Here is a 26,640-nt window from a genome sequence, read left to right as displayed (position 1 = left end):
GTCTCCACGTGCCCTGACTGTGTGACTCTATACACCTCGGAAGGTTTATCGTATCTAGTGGTGACTGTATAAATACCATCGTGATAGGTGATACCATAACATGGCTTCCCGGTAGTAATGGATGCATCACTCCGCATTAAAAGCTTTGAGGACGTGATGTCCACCAACGATATCGTTTTACCTTTGGGTCTGGTGACTGCCACTGTAGTATCAGTAACCTGACACAGACCACTTGGTGCGTCAGGTAGACACAATTCGTCCAGCAGATCGCCATTGCCTGTTAATAACTTGATCTTTTTGTTGTTATTATCTGTAAGAACTATAAGACCGTCTGGAAGAAGTAAAATTCCGGTAACATTGCATAATGACCTGTCTGACGGAGATCGCACATTTACGTCGGCAATTTTCTGAGCACTTCTTTCCGAAAATGGTTTCATGTTGCATTGCCGAATTGACCCAGCGTGACTTGTACGACAACAATGTTTCCTATATCGAACTTTAAATCTTTAACATCCGTCGACTCGTATTTGATGCTAATGGGTTCGTAAGATGTTTCGACATCTTGTAAAAGAGATCCACACGATTCTACCTCAGCTTTACCTCGTAGGTAAACCGTTATTTTGCGTGTTGGATCTGCTGACCGAGATGTTGTTTCTGCCAATTGTTGGGTAGTTGTCATAGACATTTTCATACTTTCACACCTCTGACTAAGTTTCTCCGCTTTGGTTTTCTGTTCGTTGTAAACTTCAGTTAAGTCTTTAATCAAATCACCTTGTATCTCGTCAAACTTTGCAATGACTTTCTGACGGAGATCCGCCAGGTCGGAGAGTATCTGGTCCCTATCGGTGGTAATGGTTTCCACATGTTTTTTGGTATCTTTTATCCAGGTCTGTAATTTGCTAATTCCTTCTGACACACATGTTTTCAGTTCTCCGAACTTTGACCCGTCATTCAGTTTATCACAGTAGTCTGCTGCTGTAAGAACTATATCGCATTTTCTGTGGTCTATCACTATACACTTACTACAAGCAAGTGTGTTGTGGTCCTCACAGTAAAGATCGGTCTTCTTCTGGTGTTTTTGGCATCTGGGATATTTTGTTGCGGTATACTCCTTCATATTTGAAACGGTCATGATGTCACATTTGACATGTATGATATCGTGGAGACTTGTTTTGCAGTCCGAACAGAAAAATGTAGTCATCTCATTGCACCAAAATTCAGCGCGTGATTTAGAGTTTCCTTTATTTTTACAAGGTTGGCAAGAATGTTCCTTTTTCGTTTCCGACAGCTCCATGATCAGGCTGTTGGTAGGGAACTGACCGGCCCAAACATCGGCCGCCTCAGTAGGATCTACAGGTGATATGGCTGTTCTACAGATCGGACAGGGAAAGACATTTATAGACTTGTCCTCGGTTTCCTTGTTGATGTAGGCCGCTAGACATTCCTCACAAAAGGAGTGAAGGCAAGGTAAGGACTTTGGACCCCGTAGTTTGTCGAGACATATGGGACATTCTAAAGATCGCGCGTTTACAGTAGTGGCGATCATCTCTGAGGACATTCCACTCTCTGACTCTCCTCCCTCCGCCATTGTGTATCGCTCTCGTGAGCCCCTTGGCAGCTGTGATGGTAACAAAAGACAAAGTGGAAGTGAAAAGACATGAAAAAGTGATGAAAACTTAATTTGTTTTTGTTTTTTAACATCTTCAATACAATTCATCAGTTTGGAAATATGTAACATCAAAGTTTTACTTTCTACACAAACAATGTACGTATTAAACGTGTCGCAACGTTTCAAGATCGACTGGTCCCTTTGTCAAGCTATGACTGAGCGATTTGTATTTTTTTACCTGTATAACGATGTGACGAATTTGCATTTTTCTTTTTTAATATGTCACTCGACCCGGAACGTTTCGCTTATCGATAGGGATCATATACAAACTGCATCCAAATCCATAAACCAGGCTACCCGTTGCGTCCTATAGTGGACTACACTTGGTCGATTGGTTACAATCTGTCACGATACCTCGCAGATATACTGTCACCATTGGTAGGTACAACACAACACACCATGTCAAGAATTCCAAACATTTAACATCTCACTTGGAAAATGTCATTCTTGAAGAACAGGAAATTTTCAACTCCCACGATGTGGTTTCACTGTTCACCAACACACCAGTACAAGAAGCCATCAATATCATCAGGGAGAGATTAACAGCAGACTAGACACTCTAGAAGAGAACAAACCTATCAGTATACAACATCATCGAACTACTTACATATGTCATGGACACGACATGCTTCGTGTTCAGATGTCAGGTGTACACACAGAAATACGGTACCGCTAAGGGAAGTCCTGTGTCTTCCATAGTCGCGAATCTATTCATGGAACACCTCGAGCAGACCGCCATTAGATCGGCCCCCATGGAATGTGGCCCCAAACTTTGGAAAGGATGTGTAGATGCCATCCTAGTAATATTCAAAAAGCAAGCAGTGCATGGTCTAACATATCACCTAAACCATGTGGTCAAAACAAATTTAATTAAATTTACCTACGAGGAGAAAAAGAACGGAACCATACCATTCTTGGATATGTTCATCGTCCGCAAAGATAACGGCATCTTCAAACTATTAGTGTACCGCCAACCGACACACACTGATCAATATTTGGCTTTCAATTCCCATCAGCCACTACACCAAAAGCTTGGAGTCGTACGTAACTCCTTGATAGACGCAACAACATCATCACAGAGCAGGACAATAGACACAGGGAAGGCACTCAGCCGTTGTGGCTACACCGACTGGTCAATTAACAAATTTTAAAAAGTTGTAAAAAAGACAGAAATTAGAAAACCGAGACAGGAGAAAAGAAATGAGAGCCAAACCAAGCTGTGAGTCATCTAGATCTGTATGCCCTGATACAAACATCACAGGGGAGGGGGGGCTACATCAACACCATAAAACCTATCTGATGATAGACGAAACGTCCCGGGTCGAGTGACATAATAAAAAACAAACAATTTCGTCCCATCGTTGTACGGATATCAGTTTACACAACTATCACTCAGTCATAGCTTGAAAAAGGGACCAGTCAGTCTTGAAACGTTGCGAGTATAATAGGTACATTGTTTGTGTAAAAGTAAAACTATGATGTGTTTTAAACATATTTTATGAAAGTTGCGACCCTGACCTCAGTCCACCCTACCTTGGTGCCCCACTCGGCCCTAACTTTATTTTTATACAAGTGAGAGTGACGACGTCGATTTGGGCCATTAGATAATAATTAATGACAGTATTAAAATTCATTAGGTCTATTTTATTATGTGAAAAGCAGTGTTCTGGTGCAAAGCCGAGGGTTATCACACCTAACTACCTATATTGTTAGTGGTCACACGTTTTTTTTTAAGTCTGGTGAACTTTTCTAGATGATAAAGTCTGCATGTTAAAGATAATGTGAACCTGTAGTAAATCTGCTTCTTTTTACAATTTTCCTGATAAGAAATAGTGTTGGGGGGATAATATTGCAAATGGGCGTTAATATGTACTTTCGGTTTCTATTAGCGTAACTTTACATCAGGTTATCATACTTTACACAAACACGTCTTCTATATATTTCTATTCGCCAGTACAATTAATGACTTCCATAAAGGTAAGCGTTTAGTCTGTGGATGTTTACTTACCTCTAGTACTCGTTACACAACAAATAACCAGTCTTAACTCCTGTAGCACAGGTACAACACAGACATGACGACAGTAGGCCTAGTTCAACGACGTTGTCGGCAAATAAAGAGCCCGTATGTTCCCGAGATACTAAAAGGTCAAATAGAACAAATGAAATTCTAGGGGCGTGCCAAATTCTATATATAGAACTGTTATGGTTGCTGATTTCGTCCCAAAGAGATCATATTTAGTACTCCTAAATTCTCGTTAATTCCTCTCTCTTTGACCCGAAAAGTCGAATTTCATCGTTTGTTTTACCTCGTCCGTTCAAAAAAAGACAAAAAATCCCTGAAAATAATCGGCTTCACTCAATCAAGGATCACGATTATCATATTAATATAAATCCGTACAACGGTAAAAGAATCACCCAAAGAGAACAAAGCGTTAAACAAGCATAAACGTTACTCCTGATTTACCTATATTGGAACTTCGGTAAATAATCATAGTTTAAACCACGCTCTCTCATATAGTAAGGGACACACGCGTACGTTGAAACAAGTTTTAAGGCTAGCTACAATCAGTTCTGTGGATTAATAGGAAATCGAAAAACTGTTTTAAAACAAAGCTACCTAGACACTTAAAACTCGATGTAAACCATATCTATCGGCACGGACTTAATAGCTTATCTAATTCCGTGCTAATGGCAATAATATTTTACTTAAAATAAATGGCTGAATTTCGAATCAGCAATCACAACTTGGAATTTTAACCCTAACGATCTCGGTGTTAGAAAGGATGCTGAGCCACTTCATAATCAAGTCATTTGAAATAAGGAAGGTGGACTTGCTTGCTTCATAAGGATTCACCAGATATCAAATAGATTCAGTATATCATGTCTGTATCGTATTGAGACTGACATGATAGATATATTCTACATATTGTTATAAATTGTATTATTTTTTAACAATATTTTGTTGCCAACATCAATCGTAATATACCCTCTTAAACTTAAAAACAAGGACACACAACAATACAACCAATTCTGTGGATTAATAAGAAATCGAAAAACTTCTACTTCAGCCGCTTTCCCTTTCTTGTTAGTAACATCTGCGCTCCCCTACCTACGAGTTTACATATTGCAGTTCGGTATTAGGGAGCATGCTCCGAATCGACTGCTGACGTACAACCTTACAACTGGTCTCCAAAGATGCATGTCGATGAAGACAAGGGGCAGGTTTTATACTCGCCATTAAGATCGCATTGGGACGGAATATGAAGTATTTCTTTGTGTGATATGAAAGTATTTTTTTTATTAATGTCACCACCTAAGTTCTCGCTAAAAAGACGTAGCATTACTTGGATTCGACCTATATTTCATTGCGGCTGTCGCAGAAGACGCTTACCCTTCCGGAGCACTTTGTCTTGTTATTGACGTACTTTTACAATACACGGTTTCCAAAGATGCAGGTTGATGAAGACTATGGACAAATTGTATGGTCGCCATCATGATCTTATAGGAAAATATGCTATTTCTTTGTATGATATTAAGGTCCATGTATTTATATTATGCCTCTTACTTTGCCTTGTGGTATTATTAACACTACCCGAGTTCTCTATGTGAGGACGGGACAATAGACCCAATAAGCATAAGACGCTTGCCCTTCCGGAACACCTGATCTTAGTGTAAATCTTTTCTTTGTTTATCTATTTTTTTATAAAAAAAATAAAATAAAAAAAAATAAAAATATTTTTTTTCACTGCACTATATAGTCTTACATATTTGTTTTCATATTTTGGTCAAGTTTTAACCATTTTGATTCGAATTATGGTACTTTTTTGTCGTTTTTGTACAGTATCGATTGTACAAATTGCAAAGAAAGCTTTTTTTTGTTCAAAGTATTTGCTGAATCGATATTCGAATAGTTACTAGTATCTGCATGAGCACCATCCACTTATACACAAAGACATATCTGTCGAGTACTTCCTAAGGCCATCTTTTTTTCATCATCACTCTCAAAATAAAACATTCATAACTAAGGACCAAGGGAACCTACACAGAAAATAGCGATAACGAACATTCACTGTCAAAATCCAAGGTGGCCATTTTGTTCATCCGAGCAGTCTCAAAATTAAACATCAACAAGAGGCCCAGAGGGCCTGTATCGCTCACCTGGATATCTAAGCAATCACGGCAAAATATTCTCCAAATGAGATCCAAGGGAATATGCCAGACCCCAAGGCCAATCCTTGTAGCATATCTGTATTAATTTGTACATGCCCAGCAATTTTATGTATGGTTATGGGGTGGGAATCTCAACTGTTTCCAAGCTGTGGCTCAGAAACTAGGTCCATAGGTTGTGGCCAGACCCCAGGATCAATTCTAATATCATGACTGCATTCGTCTCTTTTTGCCCAGCATTTGTATATATAGTTTTGGGGAGAGGATCTCAACCGTTTTAAAGTTATGACCATGGGACTATGTCTCCAAGGGTGGGGCCAGACCCTAGGGCCATCCTGGAAACAACTGTGCATTCTTCTCTTTATACTCAGCAATTGTATATATGGTTATACGGTGGGGATCTTAACCATTTCCAAGTAATAAACTTTTTTTGGCCCCACCCCTTAGCCCGGGGGGTCAGCCACAAAATTTGTAAAATTTTGAATCCCTACCTTCCATGAATGCTTCAAACCAAATATGGTAGATATCCATGGCACAGTTCTACAGAAGTCGTTTATAGCAATATAGCCAAATTGCCCCCTTTTGGCCCCGCCCCTCAGCCCCCTGGGGGGTCAGCTCCACATTTGTACAATTTTGAATCCCCACCACCTAGGGATACTTCCAGTCAAATATGGTTGATATCCATCTCTTAGTTCTACAGAAGAAGTCGCTTAAAGCAATATAGCCAAATTGCCAACTTTTGGCCCCGCCCCTCAACCCCTGGGGGGTCAGCCCCACCATTTGTACAATTTTTCATCCCCACCACCTAGGGATGCTTCCAGTGAAATATTGTTGAGTTCTAGAGAAGAAGTCGCTTAAAGAAAAATAGCCAAATTGCCACCTTTTGGCCCCGCCCCTCAGCCCCCTGGGGGGGCAGCCCCACCATTTGTACAATTTTTAATCTCCACCACCTAGGGATGCTTCCAGTGAAATATTGTTGAGTTCCAGAGAAGAAGTCGCTTAAAGCAATATAGCCAAATGCCCCCTTTTGGCCCCGCCCCTCAGCCCCCTGGTGGGTCAGCCCTACCATTTGTACAGTTTTAAATCCCCACCACCTAGGGATGCTACCAGTCAAATATGGTTGATATCCATTTCTTAGTTCCAGAGAAGAAGTCGCTTAAAGCAATATAGCCAAAATGCCCCCTTTTGGCCCCACCCCTCAGCCCCCTGGGGGGTCAGCCCCACCATTTGTTCAATTTTGAATCCCCACCACCTAAGGATGCTTTCAGTCAAATTTAGTCAAATTCCAATCAGTGGTTAAGAAGAAGAAGTCGTTCAAAGAAGTTGGTGACGTACAGACGACGGACGACGGACGCCACAGTATCGCATAAACAAGAGGCCCAGAGGGCCTGTATCGCTCACCTGAGTATGTTTAAAATAATTGGTATGAAGTAGGTGCTGTAAGTACATATAAAATTTCAGAAAGATCCATCCAGTACTTGAGACCCAAAGATGCTCCAGACTAAATAAGGATAAAAACCCATAATCCTGATGGTCGAAGAAGGATTTTAAAGGTTTTACCTCTATTTCTCCTATGTGGCCCCGCTCTTCTGCCCCTTGGGAGACCACACCCACTGCTTATACAAAATTGAGTCCCCTTGGCCCATTGATGCTCCAGACTAAATTAGGCTAAAATCCCTTAATCTTTATGGTAGAAGAAGGATTTTAAAGGTTTTACCTCTATTTCCCCTATTGGGCCCCGCCTCTCTACCTCCAGAGGGGCCAGACCCACGGTTTATACAAAATTGGTTCCCCTTCACCCAAGGATGCTTCAGAACAAATATGGAACAAATCCTTTTATTCCTACAGAAGAAGAAAGATTTTAAAGAATAATTTGCTATGTTTCCCCTATTAGGCCCCGTCCCTCAGGACCCTGGGGGGCCACACCCACGGTTTATACAAAATTGGTTCCCCTTCACCCAAGGTTGCTTCAGACCAAATATGGAACAAATCCTTTCATTCCTACAGAAGAAGAAGGATTTTAAAGAATTTGCTATATTTCCCCGAATTGGGCCCCGCCCCTCGGTCCCCAGGGGGGCCACACCCACGATTTATACAAAATTGGTTCCCCTTCACCCAAGAATGCGTCAGACCAAATATGGAACAAATCCTTTCATTCCTACAGAAGAAGAAGGATTTTAAAGAATTTGCTATTTTTCCCCTATTGGGCCCCGCCCCTCGGTCCCCAGGGGGGCCAGACCCACCATTTATACAACATTTGTTCCCCTTCCCCCAAGGATGCTTTTGACCAAATTTGGTCAAAATCTGCTCAGTTGTTCATGACAAGTAACGTTTTAAAGGAAAAGTTGACGGATGGACGGATGACGGACGCTGCAGTATGGCATAAGCTCACCATGGTCCTTTGGACCAGGTGAGCTAAAAAGGACCAAGGAGAACCTACATATCAAATTGAAGAAAGATCATCCCTCCTGTACTTTCTGAGAAATAGCGTTAACAAGAATTAATTGTTTAAGGACGGACAGATGGATGACAGACCATGAACGACAGGCGATTTGAATAGCCCACAATATTAAATTCAACCTTAACATTTACTTATAATAAGACAATAACGGTTACTGATCAAAATGGTCTTTATGGCAGGATGTTTTTTTATAATAAGATTGTCAATGTTTCAAAACAGAAAAACTAAAAAATGCTTAAGGATACTATTGTTGGGTCGTCATTCAAAATAATACAAGATGAAGCTTAAGAAACAGAGTCAATGTTGTATATGTAGACTTTGATGCTACTATCCCGATTTGCTCCAAAATATGAACTAGAAGCTATGATCAGGGGGGTAAATTTTTAATTTTGATGACAAATTGACTGAATACTAGAAGTTAGGTACTCTGTTTGCTTGGTAAACTTCCCCAGAAGAAACTTGATAACTTTCGATCTGGTGTATCATTTTTTCTCGAGTTCCCGTAAAGAGAGCTTGTAGAAAAATTTAAAGGTATCTTGTTGGTATGCGTTTTATATATCTTACCAGACGATATCATAGCTATAGGTGCCTCACAACTCTTCATGGCTTTGATAGTTTAACAGCTGCTTCTGAAATATGTCGATGTTAAAGCTTATTGTTGTAAATGTTTGAATATTGCGTAGAGAACCCCTTTCATTGATAACAAGAGGCCCATGGGCCTTAACGGTCACCTGAGTCCTACAGTATTTATTTTTGTTGTTGAAATATGAACCAATTTGAGTAAAAAATAGTATAATGTTAACTTAGCTTTGTCAGGACCATGAGCTGATCATTCCTAGACCAATTTTAAGTGAGATCGGCCTATTAGAATTTAGTAGCAAAATGGCGGCCATGGTGGCCAAATTGTATTTCTGATTGACCCGAAAAATAACAACACTTTGTCAGGACCATGATTCGATCATTCCTACAAAGTTTCAGTTCAATCAGCCAAGTAGAACTTGACTTTAAGTTTGAAATAGTTTTTCAAAATGGCGGCCATGGTGGCCATATTGGATTTCTGATTGACCTGAAAAAAAACAACACTTTGTCAGGACCATGAGCTGATCATTCCAACCAATTTTCAGTTCAATCGGCCTAGCAGAACTTGACTTTAAGTTTTAAATAGTTTTTCAAAATGGCGGCCGTGGCGGCCATATTAGATTTCTGATTGACCTGAAAAATAACAACACTTTGTCAGGACTATGAGTAGATCATTCCTACAAACTTTCAGTTCAATCGGCACAGCAGAACTTGACTTTAAGTTTGAAATAGTTTTTCAAAATGGCGACCGTGGCGGCCATATTGGATTTCTGATTGACCTGGAAAATAACAACACTTTGTCAGGACCATGAGCTGATCATTCCTACCAATTTTCAGTTCAATCGGCCTATTAGAACTTGTTTTTAAGTTTGAAATAGGTATTTACAAAATAGCGGCCATGGCAGCCAAATTGGATTTCTGATTGACCCAGAAGATAACAACACTTTGTCAGGACCATGAGTAGATCATTCCTACCAACTTTCAGTTCAATCGGCCCAGCAGAACTTGACTTTAAGTTTGAAATAGTTTTTCAAAATGGCGGCCGTGGCGGCCATATTGGATTTCTGATCGACCCGAAAAATAACAACACTTTGTCAGGACCATGAGGCGATCATTCCTACCAACTTTCAGTTCAATCGGCCCAGCAGAACTTGACTTTAAGTTTGAAATNCCATATTGGATTTCTGATCGACCCGAAAAATAACAACACTTTGTCAGGACCATGAGGCGATCATTCCTACCATCTTTCAGTTCAATCGGCCCAGCAGAACTTCACTTTAAGTTTGAAATGTAAAATGTTAACGGACGAAGGACGACGGACGACGAAGGACGAAAACGGATAGCAATAGGTCACTTGAGCTAAAGCTCAGGTGACCTAAAAATTCACAATTTAAATCAAATAGATAGTTCACATCTAAGTCATGATACAAGCTTCGAACATCAAGAATTTAAAACAATAGTTATGAAGAAAATAATATTTCAAGTTTAAAACCTTATAATTAACTACAGATGTGTGTATGCATCATATATTCATCTGTTGACAAGAACACTTTTTTTACAACCCATGTGTTTAACATCACAAACAACAACGAAGTATTGCCCATATGTTTATTGCACAGCTGTGATTGTATAATGATGTCAATACATTCGTTCATTCTGTCATAAATACATTATTACGTCATACATAGAGTACATATACTTGAAATAGTCTTTGTCATGCATACAGTATATACTGGAAACGCAGTATATACTGGAAACGCAGTATATACTGGAAACACAATATATACTGGAAACGCAGTATATACTGGAAACACAATATATACTGGAATCGGCAGTGTAGGTCATATACACAGCGTATACCCGGAAAGCTAATCTATGACGTACAGCATACCTGTATGCTAGAAATATTAGTCTCAAGTCAACCATACATTATATACTGGAAACAGTCCTCGGAAACATATCTGTCTATGTCGTACATGTCGTAGTGGCTATATCAGTCATTTATAATTAACAACATATGAGTTATGGAAATCAACATGGAATGATACCCAAATTTAGATAAAGCAAGAAAGAAAAAAAGCAGGAAGAAAATAACAAAAACTACCATTCCTGAGCTTAATGTTTCTAAAAGTTACAAGTACAGTACAAGTGTACATGAAAATAGATCACTCCAACAATGATAAAACAGAACAACACATTACATAGATGTTCAGTGTAAAAGCAGTCACACAGACTCTACAAGGTATATTTATGATAAAAATATTTATATCTATAAATATTTACAGCATAAAATGTTTACTGTACCAGTACATATAGATCTATGACATACATTGTATACAGTTTTTACTGTACCAGTACATATCTATGACATACCTTAACCTTCTACAATGTCTTGTATTGTGTAAATCTTTTAGGAATTACATCATTAATGTTTTACAGTACATGTATTAGTATACAAGTTTTTGCTTGAATTCGTTTCCATGGTTGAAAATGTCGCAATACACCCTTGAGTACTGAATGGCACCCAATCAGTTATCAACTATACCGCTAGTCATATGTATACTGTATGTTAATTATATAAGCTAGGTTCTTAAACAGACAAAGTAATGACCAGTGCACCTTTATGTACATTTAATACTTTTAAAACTACTGTTCTAGATATGTTGGACATCATTCGTAATAAATTTTCCATAGTTTGAGCCATGAAACCTTGCATTTGTATTCAATGTTTAACATCTTATGATTAGACAATAATTCATGTTAATAATATTCAATGGCTATGTATTTCTGCATTCGATACAGTCACCAAGACAAACACTAACTTAACACCCTAACATTGCAAACCTCTGTGTTTACATAGACATGTGTGAGAACATTTAATGATACCAAGTACTTTAACTGGTATTTGATAGTTCTGTCACAGAGTGTAGAAGTTACCCCTCTTTGGGGATAACATCGCCTTATTGTTTGATACCTAGATAATCATCTGGTATAGAATACAATGTTTGCACTCATTTCCCTGTGTGTAAGATAGAGCTGTCCAGGGTAAGAAAGGGGTGTAGGAAATTTCTATCTTGCACCCCATTTCACGTGACGTGACGTAACAATGCCTCAACAATGACGTGACGTCACGAATTTGGAACTCTCCGATGCCGCAATGGGGAAAAGACGATGTGATGAAATTAAAACCTTTTACAATATATTTTACATTACAGGTTAGAAAGATGTGATTATTTTTTCTGCGCAAACATCGTTTGCAAATATGGGATATGCTTAATCTGGCTGGCTGATTCGTTTTTGACGAAAGAGCTCAGGGGAAAAGTTCATATTTTCAAAATGGTGGCTAGTCCAAATGCATTTTCATGGTTTCTGGGCTTATTCTGGTGGTTGGAATGAGAGAATAATACCCTTTCATGCCAAAGGGTTTAGGATAGGGAAATTCCACCCTCAGAATTTTCAATTTTGGCAAAACCAAAACTCAAGTCAAAACAGTACACCCAACTTCAAAGCAGTCGGTTTTACCGTAATGCGACATATTCTTTTGACGTACATCAACGATTCAAACTAGTCTTCCTGTCTCATCCACAAGGTGGTGCACATTGAAGCTTTCGATTTTGTCATGACATATTCCAGGGGAGAGCGAAGGTGAGCGTAACCCCTGGATATCGAGGATGAAGTGGTAGTCATCAGACCTAAACTAAGTCAAAACTTGCAAATGTTAGTTATAGTGAGTTAGTTTAACTTGGTTCGAGTCAAATTGTAAAATGTTAGTGATATTGGGACCAGATCTATGGTTTGTCAAGAAGGCATATAAAATTATATAATTACTGAGGTAGTAATTTTACCACATTTGTAACCATTGATTGAAAGTTATAAGTACAAACCGACCATAGTAATACATGTACTTATACACTTCCAAAGAAATGACAATATATTCAATTTAATTATATACTATCCCAACTTGCTAAGTACAAACATATACAATAAACAATAAAACAACAAAAACAACTCAAATACATGTATACAATATTCTATAGCACATTTCTATTTTTGTTAAGCAGCAAAATCAAAAAATATTTTCAGTTTAAGAAAAAATATTAATTAAATTATAGCACTGTACGAAAAAGAAGTGCAGGAAAAGAATCAAAATATGAATTTTATAAATACAATGTAATACCAGGCATGCAAACTTGACTGTTGTGTTAATACTTATAAAAAATACACATAAATTGTATTGATTTAATTGATTGAAGACAAGAAACAGTTTATATCAATATGTGATTAAACAAAAAACAATAAGGATACAGTGTAAATGCTGATTATAGTGTAAGATTATATATCACAGGGGAAGATAAAAATTATCAGAATATTTCTGGTGTAAATTTTGATTTATATACGGGACAAATAATATGATTTGTTCATACCGGCCTTGAAAAGGCCCTAAAAACAAAGGGTTGGCCTTGAAAAGGCTTCAAATTGATGAAAAGGCCAGTACAGAAAATTGAGGAATTTGTCAAAATCATCTTACCTAAATATTAATTGTCCCAATCAAAATGAGATTCAATAAGTAATATTATGCATGTCCATGTACTTACCCTGATAGGCCTCAAATTGATGAAAAGGCCAGTACAGAAAATTGAGGAATTTGTCAAAATCATCTTACCTAAATATTAATTGTCCCAATCAAAATGAGATTCAATAAGTAATATTATGCATGTCCATGTACTTACCCTGATAGTATGGGCAGACATGTTTGTTTATTGAGGACTAAGGAATGAGATTGTCATGACAAGGTATACCTGTATTATAATTAGTCATATTACCAAATAAGGATATGATATATGTTACCTATTTAAAAACAATATTAATCAGATCATTATTTATGTTAAAATGTCTTGTGATCTCTCATATTTTACAAACATATCAATCACATCTAAAAAAAAAAAAAAATACAACAAAAATAATAACACATAAACCAACCATATGAAACATGAAAAAAAATACAAAACAAAATCAATAATAAACAATTATTTGTAGCTAAATACACATAACAACAATTCCGTCTTTGCGTATTGCAGAGTTATCTTCTCTTGTGAGCAGGTATTGATTGTTACGTCATTGGTTTGTGTGAGAAAATTACGTCGTTTTCTCAAAAATTGATGACGTTACTCTCACAAACCAATGACGTAACAATCAATACCTGCTCACAAGAGAAGATAACTCTGCAATACGCAAAGACGGAATAGAATACATCTATAATCTTTGGATGGGTTTGGACTTGTCACTGTTCTCTTGTAGAGGTACCAATATTACAGGGACTGGAAGTGGCAAGAAATCAAATCAGATATATGTTTGTGATAAATACACTGTATTCTTATCAGTTGTTTACAATTCTATGAAACAATTTCTTGTCAGAAATCAAGAATTTGTTCAGTTATAGGTGGCCCAGCGGAGAGCGCACTCGCCTTTTACCAAGGCAGCTATGGTTTGACTCCCTAATTGTATGTAAAAAGGTATTGGATCACCTACACCAACACATTGGTTTTCTACAGGTGCTCCAGTTTCCTTCCACATTTCGGGAGGGGGGAGCATCCATCTGGTCAAACAAGAGTGATTAATATAAGTTGAAAAAGTATGTTGTCGATTCTTTGTTATATTTTTCATGAATTTTATCAAATTTAATTTTATCATGTATTTCATACAAATTATAGTTCAATTCTAGAGAATACAATATATAAACAATATATGAATATATACCCATTTCTTATAGAGCCAAACAAAATGTAACATTTTATGATCGAGACATTGAGCGAAAACAATACAAATGTATATAAAGTTAATGGTTTTCATTGAACATGAGACAAAAACAAATAAAAACAAAATGACAATAAATTTGAACTGTAACATGACAAAGTTGATGGAACTGTATATATAAGTATGACAAGCGTGATGGCACTTTATATTAACATAATCACCGGTCCTTTAAATTTTCGACATGCAGTAAAAATAATGATTACTGCAAGATGTAAGGTCATTTATAGGACAAGGTATAGACAACAATTACAAGGCAGTCTTTATAGTGACAAAATTACTTTCTCTATTCGTGTGGGTGATGTGGGGGGGTAAACTTTTGCTCCTTTTTTAATTGACCCCTACACACTTTTAATGAGAAAGATAACATTTAACAGTAATCAAACTCAAACTAAGTATAGGGGTTACCAGTGGACACTGTCACTGTCTACATGGCATTCAATAAGATCCCCCCCCCCCCCCCCCCCCAAATATATATACATGTATATAATTTGTTTTGTATGTAAGAAACACAGTTCACAGCTCGTGAATAAAAGGGTCTACAAAACAAAAATTCAAAAATTCAAGCACCAACGAGATTCCATTGTATAGAACATTGTTGTAGGCATGTCACGTTATATAAGTATATATCTATATACAAAGTGACATACCTACAACTCAAGTTTATATTTAAGTATATGGCACTGTGAGTAGGAACAAAACCTAATACAGTGTATATAGTATCGTTTTAGATATGACATTTTATATCAGAGGCCCAGGGGCCCTAAATAGCTCACCTGGTTTTTTTGGATGTGAAGCTTTTCTTTTAGTTTGAAATTTGCCCATTAGTTTGAAAAGACAGCCTCCAGGAATGTTAACAATTATAGTTACGCAATTTTGCTTTTCATTGACTATGGACTCTATTACAATAATTTTGTTGAAATCTGGCCAGCAGTTTGAGAGAAGATGTTGTTTAAAGCAAAATGACCACTTTTGACCAAATGGACTGGCATTAATATAACCCACCTGTCAGCCCTTACAAGGTTCATTCATGTCATAGATATAGCTTTTGATCCCAATGGGCTTAAAATGCAATCACCAAAATTTGCTTGAAATCAACAGAGCAATTCGTGTGGAGACGTCCTTTTATGCAAGTGTTAACAGATTGACAGGATGTTAGGTGACAGATGAAGCGTCACAACATAAGCACACCAAGTGAACTAATAATATATAAGTAGATACAACATCTCGTACAATATGACTCTAAATTGATGGCATCTTGAACATGACATAAGTATTCTTTTACAAAATAATATGGCACTTTTTGAACAAAAAATACAAAATACAAAATGCTAAATGCAGAAAAAAATGGAAGACTGAAGGAAAATTCCAGAATGCAAGTTGAAGTGACCACATGCATGTAGTGGCTTGCTTTTTCTTCGGAACGTGAACTGGTCAGTTAAACAAGAGAAACAAGATCTACTACTCGACTAGCCAACATACAGCTGTCACAGGCGTTAACATCCTCAAATAATTTGTCATGTAAGCATTTGATCTGAGACAATTCTTTACACCTTTTGAATGTGCTTACTCCTTCAACGGCAATACCAAAATTAGGAGTGTACATCTCCTTGTTACAGTAGCTACTGTTGTATATTGAAGTGAGCTGTATACACAATTAAAACAGGTAACATTACATATTTATAGAAACATTTGTCACAAAAGACTGTTGATATAATGAAAAATATTCAAAGGTAAATAACGTTTACAACAATAATTGAACGTTTATTCCAAAACATTTGTATCAAAATATATTTTCAAATCAACGTTTCGAGGATCAAATCACCGACCATACAAAAATAATTTTGAAAGACTTCATTACTCTGCATGCAGAAGAGTTCCGTAAAACAAGAACTATAACTCTTCATGGACAGATCCCTCCGCATCACTGTCTTGACTGTTTTCGCTGGACATGCTTGAGAGAACTTTCTGAGCTTGAATCCTGGCCAGTTCTTTGAAGTTTGGATCAAGCGTATACCACATGGCTACAGCACACCTCTGACCTTTCGTCACACTGTTCACCCCGTGAAGGTGGGCAGCATTAAAACCAATAATTCGTCCACATTTAGGCTTGAGAGTAACCTATTTAGAGGAAAAAATTGTAGACAATACAGAAGAAAGCCAGGATACAATAGATATGAACATCATCAATTACTTTATAAGTAAAAAACTTAATAATTTCACAATTCAGGTAAAAACTGTCGATGTTATTTGTTATACAACTTTTCCACAGAAAAAAAATCTATGACTTCTTTATTACTAAAAGAAGTAAAGAAGTCAGCATAGATATTGAAACAGAATCAAATTAGACAAAATATAGATAAGCACATTTTTTTCAGCAAACAAATTAAACATCATACATCATTGTATTCATTATACTTACGTCAGCACTTGTGTTGGAATGAGCAAAGAAAAAATCCCCACCTTCAAAATCGTCGTTAAGGTACATGAGGGCACTGAAATGATGATTTATGATATATTAATGACTTTTACACAGAAAAAGTCCATTATTGAGTTCCAGAGACAATTCCATGATCTAATTAGATTTGACAGATATTGCTATTTACTTTTGAGTTTAACCCTTTCACCCCTCTGTAACTTTAGTAAACTCTACCATGCATTGATCTGGATGAGTCCATTATGGTCCACAGTGGTGAAAGGGTTAACATCATTTATTTTAATTCAAGTTGACTACAACAATTGATCTGTATAGCTGTATTCATGATTTACAAAAGGCCCAAGAGGCCTTTATACTCACATGAAGTTTATGACCTAATTAAATTGAGAATAGATGAACAGACAATATAATGTAAGAGGAACAGCTACTGTGGCACTTCATAATAACGTTTACAACATTCTGGTCAAACTGAAAGTTATAAACACACTTTCAGGATGACTGGTCTGGTAGCTAAAAGTTTCAGCAAAATTAGTGAGTAGAATTGGCGTTCAAACTCCAGAAATAATTTGTAAATGGCTGCCATGGCAGCTATATTGGACATCTAATGAGCCCAAAAATAATGAGAATTGGTCAGGTCGGTGCACTTACCCTTCCCACTAAGTTTCGTCAAAATTGGTTAGGAAGAAATTGGTGATTCTCATGTGAGCTTAGAATATGAAAACCAAATCAAATGATGAATAGAGCTGTATTAGAGGTGAAACATATAAACAAGCCATTCAGATTGATATGTCTCGCCTAATTATTTGCCCCGCTTAGATCATCAATGCACATATCGGTGAAACTAAATTAAAAGCAAAAACCTTATGTTGATGGAGATGCTGACAAAGTCAATGGACCATGAAAGGTATGCCGCATCCAGCATTTGATGTATGGGCTGAGATGTGCTACCTAAGATGCATCTATGGTGCGAGTTTGGTTGGAGTAGCGCTTATACTTTCAGAGAAACGAACTTAAACACAAACATTTAACGTTGACACTGTCACCGTCGTCGCCGGAAAAGCAACACCTAAGTCTCGCTTCCACTTCGTGGTGGCGAGACGAAAAAACAGACGATGCCAGATTTCACTGGTATTAATCGCAGGAGATCCAGTCCTGAGACTATTTTTCTGTACATCATGTGTTGTATACATGTTACCTGTAGTCACGCTGGACAAAGGCAGGAAAGGCACGTGAACAGGTCCCGTCTTTGATGTTTAGCTGACAGTTGTCACCATGGACAGGGTGGCTGAGATCTGTCCGCCCAGCTTGCACACCTAAATCAAAGAAATTGTTTTTTTACAGGTAATCATTAATGTAGCTGTAATTTTGAAGACATAAGGCTATTCCGTATCAACAGTGGCTCAATATAACCAAGTTACTCCCTACTTTTCCATTATTTTCTTTCAAAGATAATTTTCCTATACTCAATACTGTGAAAAACATGCCTGTACATAGTATCAATAATAAAGTAATCAGTGGTAGGAAGGTCTATTGCTGATCAACCAGTAACATTTTAAACATAAAATTCAGAAAAACCCATTTGCTGCCTTACGAGCATTTCTACCACATCATACACCACTTCAGATTCCTCCAATAAAGGCCTTTCAGTGATGTTATAATGTGATCTTCTCTCACTGATATCAGAATGGCCAAAAACAGGTCTAATATCTAGCTTATCTTTATAGATGATTTTTTATCATTTAGACATGAAGTTTGTGAAAGAATTTTTCTAATTAACTCATTCACCCCTGTAGACACATTTGAGCTTTTCAAATTCAAAGGTTGGAATATTTCATTATGAAATTTCAGGGGTGAATGAGTTAACATAGCTGTAAGAGGACAGAGTTCTGAGTCTACAGTCAATTTAAAATGTATATATAGTCTGACATTACAAGATTACAGCGTTGTGACACACAAGACGGTAGACAGACAACAGTTATATTTGGGACTGTCTATGCACGGTTTTCACACATAACGACACCTTCTACAGCAGTGCGACACATAAGACGGTAGACAGACAACAGTTATATTTGGGACTGTCTATATGTATGGTTCACACATAACGACACCTTCTACAGCGGTGCGACACATAAGACGGTAGACAGACAACAGTTATATTTGGGACTGTCTATGCACAGTTTACACACATAACGACACCTTCTACAGCGGTACGACACACAAGACGGTAGACAGACATCAGTTATATTTGGGACTGTCTATGCACGGTTTTCACACATAATGACACCTTCTACAGCAGTGCGACACATAAGACGGTAGACAGACAACAGTTATATTTGGGACTGTCTATGCATGGTTTACACATAATGACACCATCTACAGCGGTGCTACAATAAGACAGTAGACAGACAACAGTTATATTTGGTACTGTCTATGCATAGCTTACACATAACCCATACTTTCTACAGCGGTGCGACACACAAGACGGTAGACAGACAACAGTTATATTTGGTACTGTATATGCATGGTTTACACATAACCCATACCTTCTACAGCGGTGCGACACACTAGATGAGTGTAGTCAAAATACAGTGGCTTTGTGAGGTTGAAGAATTTCTCCACAAACAGACGACTGCGTTCACTTGCACTGAGGTAAAGTTCCACGGATTCCTTGCTCACTGCTCCACTCTTAGCTAGCTAATTAAGGAACACAACATTACACACATTTAAGAATAAAATGATTCTTTTCAATATTTGGGCCACTATTCGATAATTTTCCTGATAATATAATTGCTTACTGTTATTTTAATCAAACAAGTGGATTTGAAGATATAGCACATGTCATCCTTACAAATACAATTCAATAAAACAAGAACAAAACTGACAATAAATACAAAATAACTTCAGTTAACATATATCAAGTGTTCAAAATTGAAGAAATATGAATTTAGGAAAAAGTGCAGAATATAAAGAAGCAGCAATGTGTGGAATAAAAATACTAATCACCAACAGATAAAATATATTGGAAAAACAATTCATGCAGTTATCTCCCTTAGACTATATAATACAATTGTCCTTTGCCCACACCAGTTGTTTTTTACCTATGGTTTCTCCACTGATTAACCACACATCAAACTGTTCCACCTGTAATTTACTCAAAGTCACCGCTTTACAGGTGACCTTCAATTGTAAGATTAAACTGAGGACCCAGAGTGGGACATGAACATTACTCTGAGGATAATACGTTATCATCTTACTGAACATTTAATATTTCTGCACTGCAATTTTTTCACAATGGTTATAATAGATCATCACAATCACTTCACAATACTTGCCAATCTCCCATTCTTAAAGAGATGGTCTATTTCCTTTTTTTAACTTCCCTTTTGACTTTTGATAACATAAAGGAATATAATTATTATTCCCTAAATCTTGCTTTTTTAAATTCAATTCCTCATTGCAAATAACAGCTCAAACTAAGGCATTTCAAGCTATATGCTATTGCCACAGTTTCGTCAACGAAAGCAACAGTGGTACAAACCTTGATGGCACGGTGAATGGTGAGTCCCTCGAATATCTCATTGTCTGTGTGAGGAGATATCGCCACAGCTTCAAAGTTGTCTTTCTCATTGTACCCATCACCAATAATAGCCCCGTTCTAGTGAGGAGAACCGCATGCATAGAAATACAGAATACATAGAACAAACTACCCCAAAGTGTATCAACACACCAGAAAACATGTCTGAGGCAACACCTATCACACTGGACATAGTTGTTAATCACAGGTAACAACACAATACGATTTTAATAATATGGAATGTGTTTTTTTCAATCTTTGACTTCAAAAATATATACATGTGTGGAGACACAGAGGTACGCAGAGAACAAGGTACATACCAGTTCAAGTCTGCTGTAAATGATATGAATATTTCACACCTGTGACCTTGACACAGACAGTTTGAGTTTAGTGCACACACTGGTAAAGTAACACAAGGTAAAGTATCACACAGGTAAGGTATTAACACACAGGTAAAGAAACACAAGGTAAAGTAACACACAGATTAACTATCACACAGGTTAAGTAACAATTAGGATAAGTATCACACATGTACAGGTAAAGTAACACACAGGTAAATTATCACAATGGTAAACTATCACACAGAAAAAGTAACATACAGATACATAAGTAAAGTACCACAAAGTTAAAGTAACACATAGGTAAAGTATCACACAGGTAAAGCAACACAAGTTAAGTAACACACAGGTAAAGTCACACATAAAGTATCATATACTTTGTACACCGGCACCAGAAAAAGAAAAAAACACATCCCAGTAAATCAGATACAATATCATTAAGAATATTCAAAAAAGATATAATGTCACTGCAGTAAAACATGTTTACAACAGACGCAGATACTGAGCTCATGTAACGGAGCATTTACAGTGCTGCAGATAAAGAGTACCACAGTAGGGTATAACTTATAGCAAACATTTGGGTGACCTGATTGTAAACATGTTTTACTGTAATCATATATGATTATGCTGAAAACCAGCACCAGGCAGTATATATAACTATCAGTTCTTATCATATACATGTACAACAGTGTAGCACCAGCCCTGCAACACCACACAGTGTGTGTGTGTAGTATATACCTCGGCAGCAACAATAACGTTGAGTCCCATGAATATCTCTCGGTCGGTGTGGGGACGCGACTTCTTATAGCCATCACCAACGATACCTTTCTTCAGGAAAATTAGAAATCAGCACTGTCACAAGACTTATGACATCACTAACCATCCATTGATTACAAAATTTGAACTAATTCCCACCACTCTTAAAAGACTGTTTTATGCGTGTTGGCATATCTGTCAGAATTTTAGTAATTTGCAAAGTTAAATCACCAAGCAGAATGGGATACATAAAAATAAGCTTTTAAAAAAATATTGCGATACAGCAATATTTCATCTGGGTATTGTGGTACAGTACGATATACCCGAGTATTGCGATATACCTGTTTTTCGTATTGTGACCGCCCTACCATGTATGTGTGTAGCTGGAGAACAATGACAGACAAGTATGTGTACCCATGCATGTTGGTAGCAATGGAAATCCCTGAGATTACATGTTATAGCCAAAATCATATTTAAAAAGTCGCAGTATATGATTCCTTTATTGTGTTTACAAGCTATAAAGACATTTTTTTGGGCTTCTTGATTGGTAAAGTTACCTTCGCCAGGGCGATGAGTGCAGAGCACGCCTCATCATCAATCAGGCCGTCTGCTATGACACGCTCGTTTCCATGGAGTTCCGCATTAGCCTGCACAACTGTTGTACCTTCAGGGTGTCAATGAGACAGATTAGCGTGACGCTGAACTCTCTGGTACATTCAAGCTCAGTTTAAGAAATTCACATGGGAATATCATATTCATACTTAACTCATTCACCCCTGAAGACACTATTAAACTCCTCCAATTCAAAGGTTGGAATAGTTTATCATGAAACTTCAGGGGTGAATGAGTTAAAGCAAAACAAGTTGAAAGCCAAGAACCTGAATTTCATTTGATTTTAAACTGTTACATACCAGGGTATGGATCAACATAATTTAAATGTTTGAAGCGTATAAACACTAATGATTGCAAAAAGTAATAAAACAGAGACTGAATTTCTTTTCTTTGTTATAAAACTATAAATATATATCTGGAAATTATGCCTTCTCTTAGATAATCTCACCTTCTCTTTCGAACTTCTGAAGAATGACGGAACTATTGGAAGCAGATCTTTGATTCTCTAGACTAAGTAGGAAGGACTTGGCTATACGGACGACAGGGTTGTCATGACTACGGTCCGAGGTATAGGTTACAACCATGGCACATCTTTGTGACTTAGATGGAAGGATTCCGTGTCTGTCAAAGGCTTCAAACCCGACCAAATGTCCACACTTTATGCCAGGTAAAGATGAGGACTGAAAAAACAGAACCGTAGAAATGTTTTTAAATTTTGATGTATCATCTCACCAATATCTATTTTGGCATGGAAACAATAGATATTAAGGCATGGAAACAATAGATATTAAGAGGTTATCACAAGCTCATTTCCATATCCTACCCTGTATAATGCCGAGACCTCCATATCAACCCAAGGCTGATATGGGTCAAGGGTTGATAGGGGTTAGGATATGGAAATGGTACCTTTTTTTATGATATACATGTACTGCATGTTGTAAACAATTTAGTATGACAGCAAAATCATTATCACTAACACTTTCTGAAATACGTTAAACCCTAACAAAATGGATATAGAATGTGCGGGGTAGATATGGTGCATGCTGTTTATCACATGAGCTGGCTAGTATACGTAATGAGAAATAACACACGTAACTTGTGAAATAACATTCACATGACATTGAAAATTTACAGTGAAAGACAAATAAACCATAGTGAAGAAACTTAATTAATTATCAAGTTCTTTTCTCATCTTTGTGTAATATTCGACTCCTGTGACCTTGTATATACTTCAAGGTCATTCCATTCAACACATGTTATAGCTCTTCACTCCAGTAAGCTACGGAAAATCATGACTTGAAGACTCATTGTTCTGAAGAAGTCATTTGAAATTTTATTGCATTTGAATCCTATCACCTTGAAATTGTGTCGAAGATAACAATTTATAACCTTTACAGATTACAGGCCCGCAAGCTACAGGTTTATGACAAATTTAATGACTCTAGGACCCATGCTTCTGTAGAAGAAGTCGTTTGAAGTATTATACACGGAGAATACAGTGTTGATAGTCTTTTTTTTTCTGTGTGTATGATATGGTAATAGTCCTGGTGGGGTTTTGTGTCTTCAGCAGTGTATAATTCCACTAGTCAGATTCACAGGTAAGCAGATTTTATGTCAGTGCTTGTGAAAACTTCAATATATACTGAAAACATTTGTCAGATAAGTAGATTTTTTTCAAAATCTATCTGTTGTTGACTGTACCCTAAATATGGAATTGTACACCCCTGATGACGTTGTTGTTTTTTAATTCAGTTTTTAACTCACCTGTTTCCTCATCCACCTGTCGAAGAAGTAGATTCCGCTGTCATCATTGTCCGTAAGGTAGGCCACACTACTACATATCAGATCAGAAAAACATCAGTACTCACTACAATCACACGGCACAAACAACTGAGGTCTTGTTTTCACACATAATTTATGAATATTTTTATAATCTAACAAAAAAACACCAGTCTTTTAACCCCTGCTAACATTAGATAAACACAATAAGACCCTGAATTGTACAAGAGGCTACCTATATAACTATACCAGTACATGATGTCAAACATTAAGACACCAGAAACCCTCCTATATATACATGTACAGAAGTCTTACAGGAAAGTTCAATATTTAAATGAAACCAAAGCTACATGTACTTCGTATAAGTTTTTACCTTGTCTTTGCAAACCAGAAGTCTTTTTTATTTCAAGTTTGTATTAAATGTACATGAACATATATCGATAAATGAAGTTTTTTCAACACTTTAAGTGTGATATTTCTATAAGTCAGGTATGAACATGAGGATTTTTTGTAAATTAAACAAAGCTTTAAATGTGTTTTTCATTTATTAAGTAGAATTAACTCATTTTTAAACATCCTAAAAACTTAAAGTAACAAGTCGTCAAACTTGAGAATGCTGATTACATTTTTATGACATTACTTGATGAATTCATTTAAACATATACAGACAACTTACATGTAGTCGTTGTCTGTGTAGCCCTCCGACACCTCTGTGTCTCCAACACACTGCCCCGACTCCTGGGGGACACAGGGACCCTGATCAGCACCTAGTGGTTACAGACATATACAATAATATTTCAGTGTCCCAGACTCTGGGGGACACAGGGACCCTGATCAGCACCTAGTGGTACAGACATATACAATAGTATTTCAGTGTCCCAGACTCTGGGGGACACAGGGACCCCGATCAGCACCTAGTACAGACATATACAATAATATTTTAGTCTCCCTGACTCCGGGAGACATGCCGCCCCCTGTTTGCCTGTCCTCTCCATCGAACATGAAACCTTCGATTTATCTCTGCAGTTCACAAAAATATTGTTATTAAAAACCCTGTCATTTTAATTTGTTAATCAATTTTTCAGATGGTAATTAAAACCTCTTTGTCTTAAAAACACACATCTAAAAACAAAAGAATTATTTCTAACATCATCTGTAAATATAAAAGTGAATATTTACATATTCAAATTATCTTAAACTGCAATATGTCTCCTATCCGTCATGGTCTTAAAGAAGTGTATTATAAGTTATAAATGATAAGTATCTATCTTGGGATTTTAGACAGAAATTTCAGTTGACACGTACTGTTTTCTACAGGATCGCGGCAGACGAGCTTGACGTCCTTGATGAAGTATTCAGTTTTGTTAAAGAAGCGTCCGGTGAAATGTCGAGTTAACTCAGTGGTCTTTAGTAACGTCCTCAGGGCCATCTCATAATCTGAGTCCTTCTTCACAAGCTTTAAGTACAAATTAAACACAACTTAACTGAAATTGATGGACATTCCAATGAACTTAAGTAACAAACTCCTAAATGGCCCAATCGAAGCAAAGCCCAGTAGATGTGTCATTTGATCAGTGAGAGAACTCAGGTTTCCAAAAACAAACAAAAACAAGGGAATGCATATCTGTTTGTTGCTTTCCAAACTTCTCTCATAAGTTAAAAGAAGCACAATAGTAATAACATTATAAGATAATTAGGGTATATAAAAGTTCCTGTATAACAAGCCACTAATAATAACATTATAAGATAATTAGGGTACTTAAAAATTCCTGTATTAGAGGCCACTAATAAAAAGTATTGTTAGCTTTACATTTTTTGAACAGAAATCTTTAATATAAGATTTAAAAGAAATGTCTTATGTACAGTTACTTTCAGGTCACATTAAAATCATACTTCATATGCATGCATTTTAGAAAGCAAGCTATCCATGTAATGACAGTTAGTGTACACAAAATCCAAAGTATCAAAAACGTTTCACAGTACCACTGTACTTTCAATAGTATACAATTATTTACATACTAAGAATGACTAATTGACCTCAAGTTGACCTAATGAAATACGTCGACATTGAAATCCATTTTCAAAATTCAGTACACATGTTGCAGGTAAATTTCAGAAATACCTCTAAAGCCTCCACTACAGAGATTTGTCGGATGCCGTTCTGGTCCGGATCGATCGACTGTAAGGAGTAAAAAACACCATTTTAGAAGCAATTGAGTTGTACACAGTTTAACCAATTACAAAAGGCCCAGAGGGCCTGCATTACTCACCTGGATATGTTAGCAAAATTGTAGTTGAAATAGCCAGATGTTGCTGGAAGTGAACATGTATTACATGGTTAATCAGGGGTTTATATGCAATTGGACAAAATCCTGTCATTCCTACAGGAAAAGGAGGATTTTGAAGAATTTGCTATGTTTCTCCTATTGGGCCCTGCCCATCTAACCCCAGGGGGGG

At 37.0% G+C, this 26,640-nt stretch overlaps 2 protein-coding genes across 4 annotated transcripts in view; both read right to left on the bottom strand.

Annotated features, from left to right (window-relative positions):
• Positions 1–413: 413 nt before the first annotated feature.
• On the bottom strand, positions 414–3,786 carry LOC110459996 (E3 ubiquitin-protein ligase Midline-1-like). Its single transcript, XM_021512680.1, has 2 exons — positions 3,678–3,786; positions 414–1,618 (listed from the first exon to the last, which is right to left on the bottom strand). Exon 2 carries the CDS (start codon positions 1,586–1,588, stop codon positions 434–436), a length of 1,155 nt encoding a protein of 384 aa, XP_021368355.1. The 5' UTR covers positions 1,589–1,618; positions 3,678–3,786; the 3' UTR covers positions 414–433.
• An 11,368-nt stretch (positions 3,787–15,154) lies between these two features.
• LOC110459992 (prolyl 3-hydroxylase 1-like) overlaps positions 15,155–26,640 on the bottom strand; it is a 36,491-nt gene continuing 25,005 nt past the window's right edge. For 2 of the 3 annotated variants that reach the window (XM_021512663.1, XM_021512665.1), the window contains exons 8-18: positions 26,306–26,362; positions 25,489–25,639; positions 24,860–24,950; positions 24,169–24,238; positions 22,853–23,084; positions 22,350–22,456; positions 20,663–20,779; positions 19,668–19,818; positions 18,320–18,437; positions 17,110–17,182; positions 15,155–16,808 (exon numbers count right to left, since the gene is read on the bottom strand). In XM_021512663.1, coding sequence (XP_021368338.1) covers positions 16,581–16,808; positions 17,110–17,182; positions 18,320–18,437; positions 19,668–19,818; positions 20,663–20,779; positions 22,350–22,456; positions 22,853–23,084; positions 24,169–24,238; positions 24,860–24,950; positions 25,489–25,639; positions 26,306–26,362 — 1,395 coding nt within the window. In that variant the 3' untranslated portion in view covers positions 15,155–16,580. Of the gene's footprint in view, positions 16,809–17,109; positions 17,183–18,319; positions 18,438–19,667; positions 19,819–20,662; positions 20,780–21,774; positions 21,865–22,349; positions 22,457–22,852; positions 23,085–24,168; positions 24,239–24,859; positions 24,951–25,488; positions 25,640–26,305; positions 26,363–26,640 lie in introns of all 3 variants that reach the window. The other variant, XM_021512666.1, reaches the window with a different exon arrangement.

The sequence above is a fragment of the Mizuhopecten yessoensis genome, unplaced genomic scaffold, assembly GCF_002113885.1.
Source record: "Mizuhopecten yessoensis strain PY_sf001 unplaced genomic scaffold, ASM211388v2 scaffold10275, whole genome shotgun sequence".
NCBI classification, from domain to species: Eukaryota; Metazoa; Mollusca; class Bivalvia; order Pectinida; family Pectinidae; genus Mizuhopecten; species Mizuhopecten yessoensis.
The sequence above is the reverse complement of the archived record's forward strand: the minus strand, read 5'-3'. Positions and strand labels throughout refer to the sequence as shown.

Coding starts and splice junctions, on each gene's coding strand:
- LOC110459996 (XM_021512680.1), bottom strand. CDS start 1,588: ATGGCGGAGGGAGGAGAGTCAGAGAGTGGAATGTCCTCAGAGATGATC.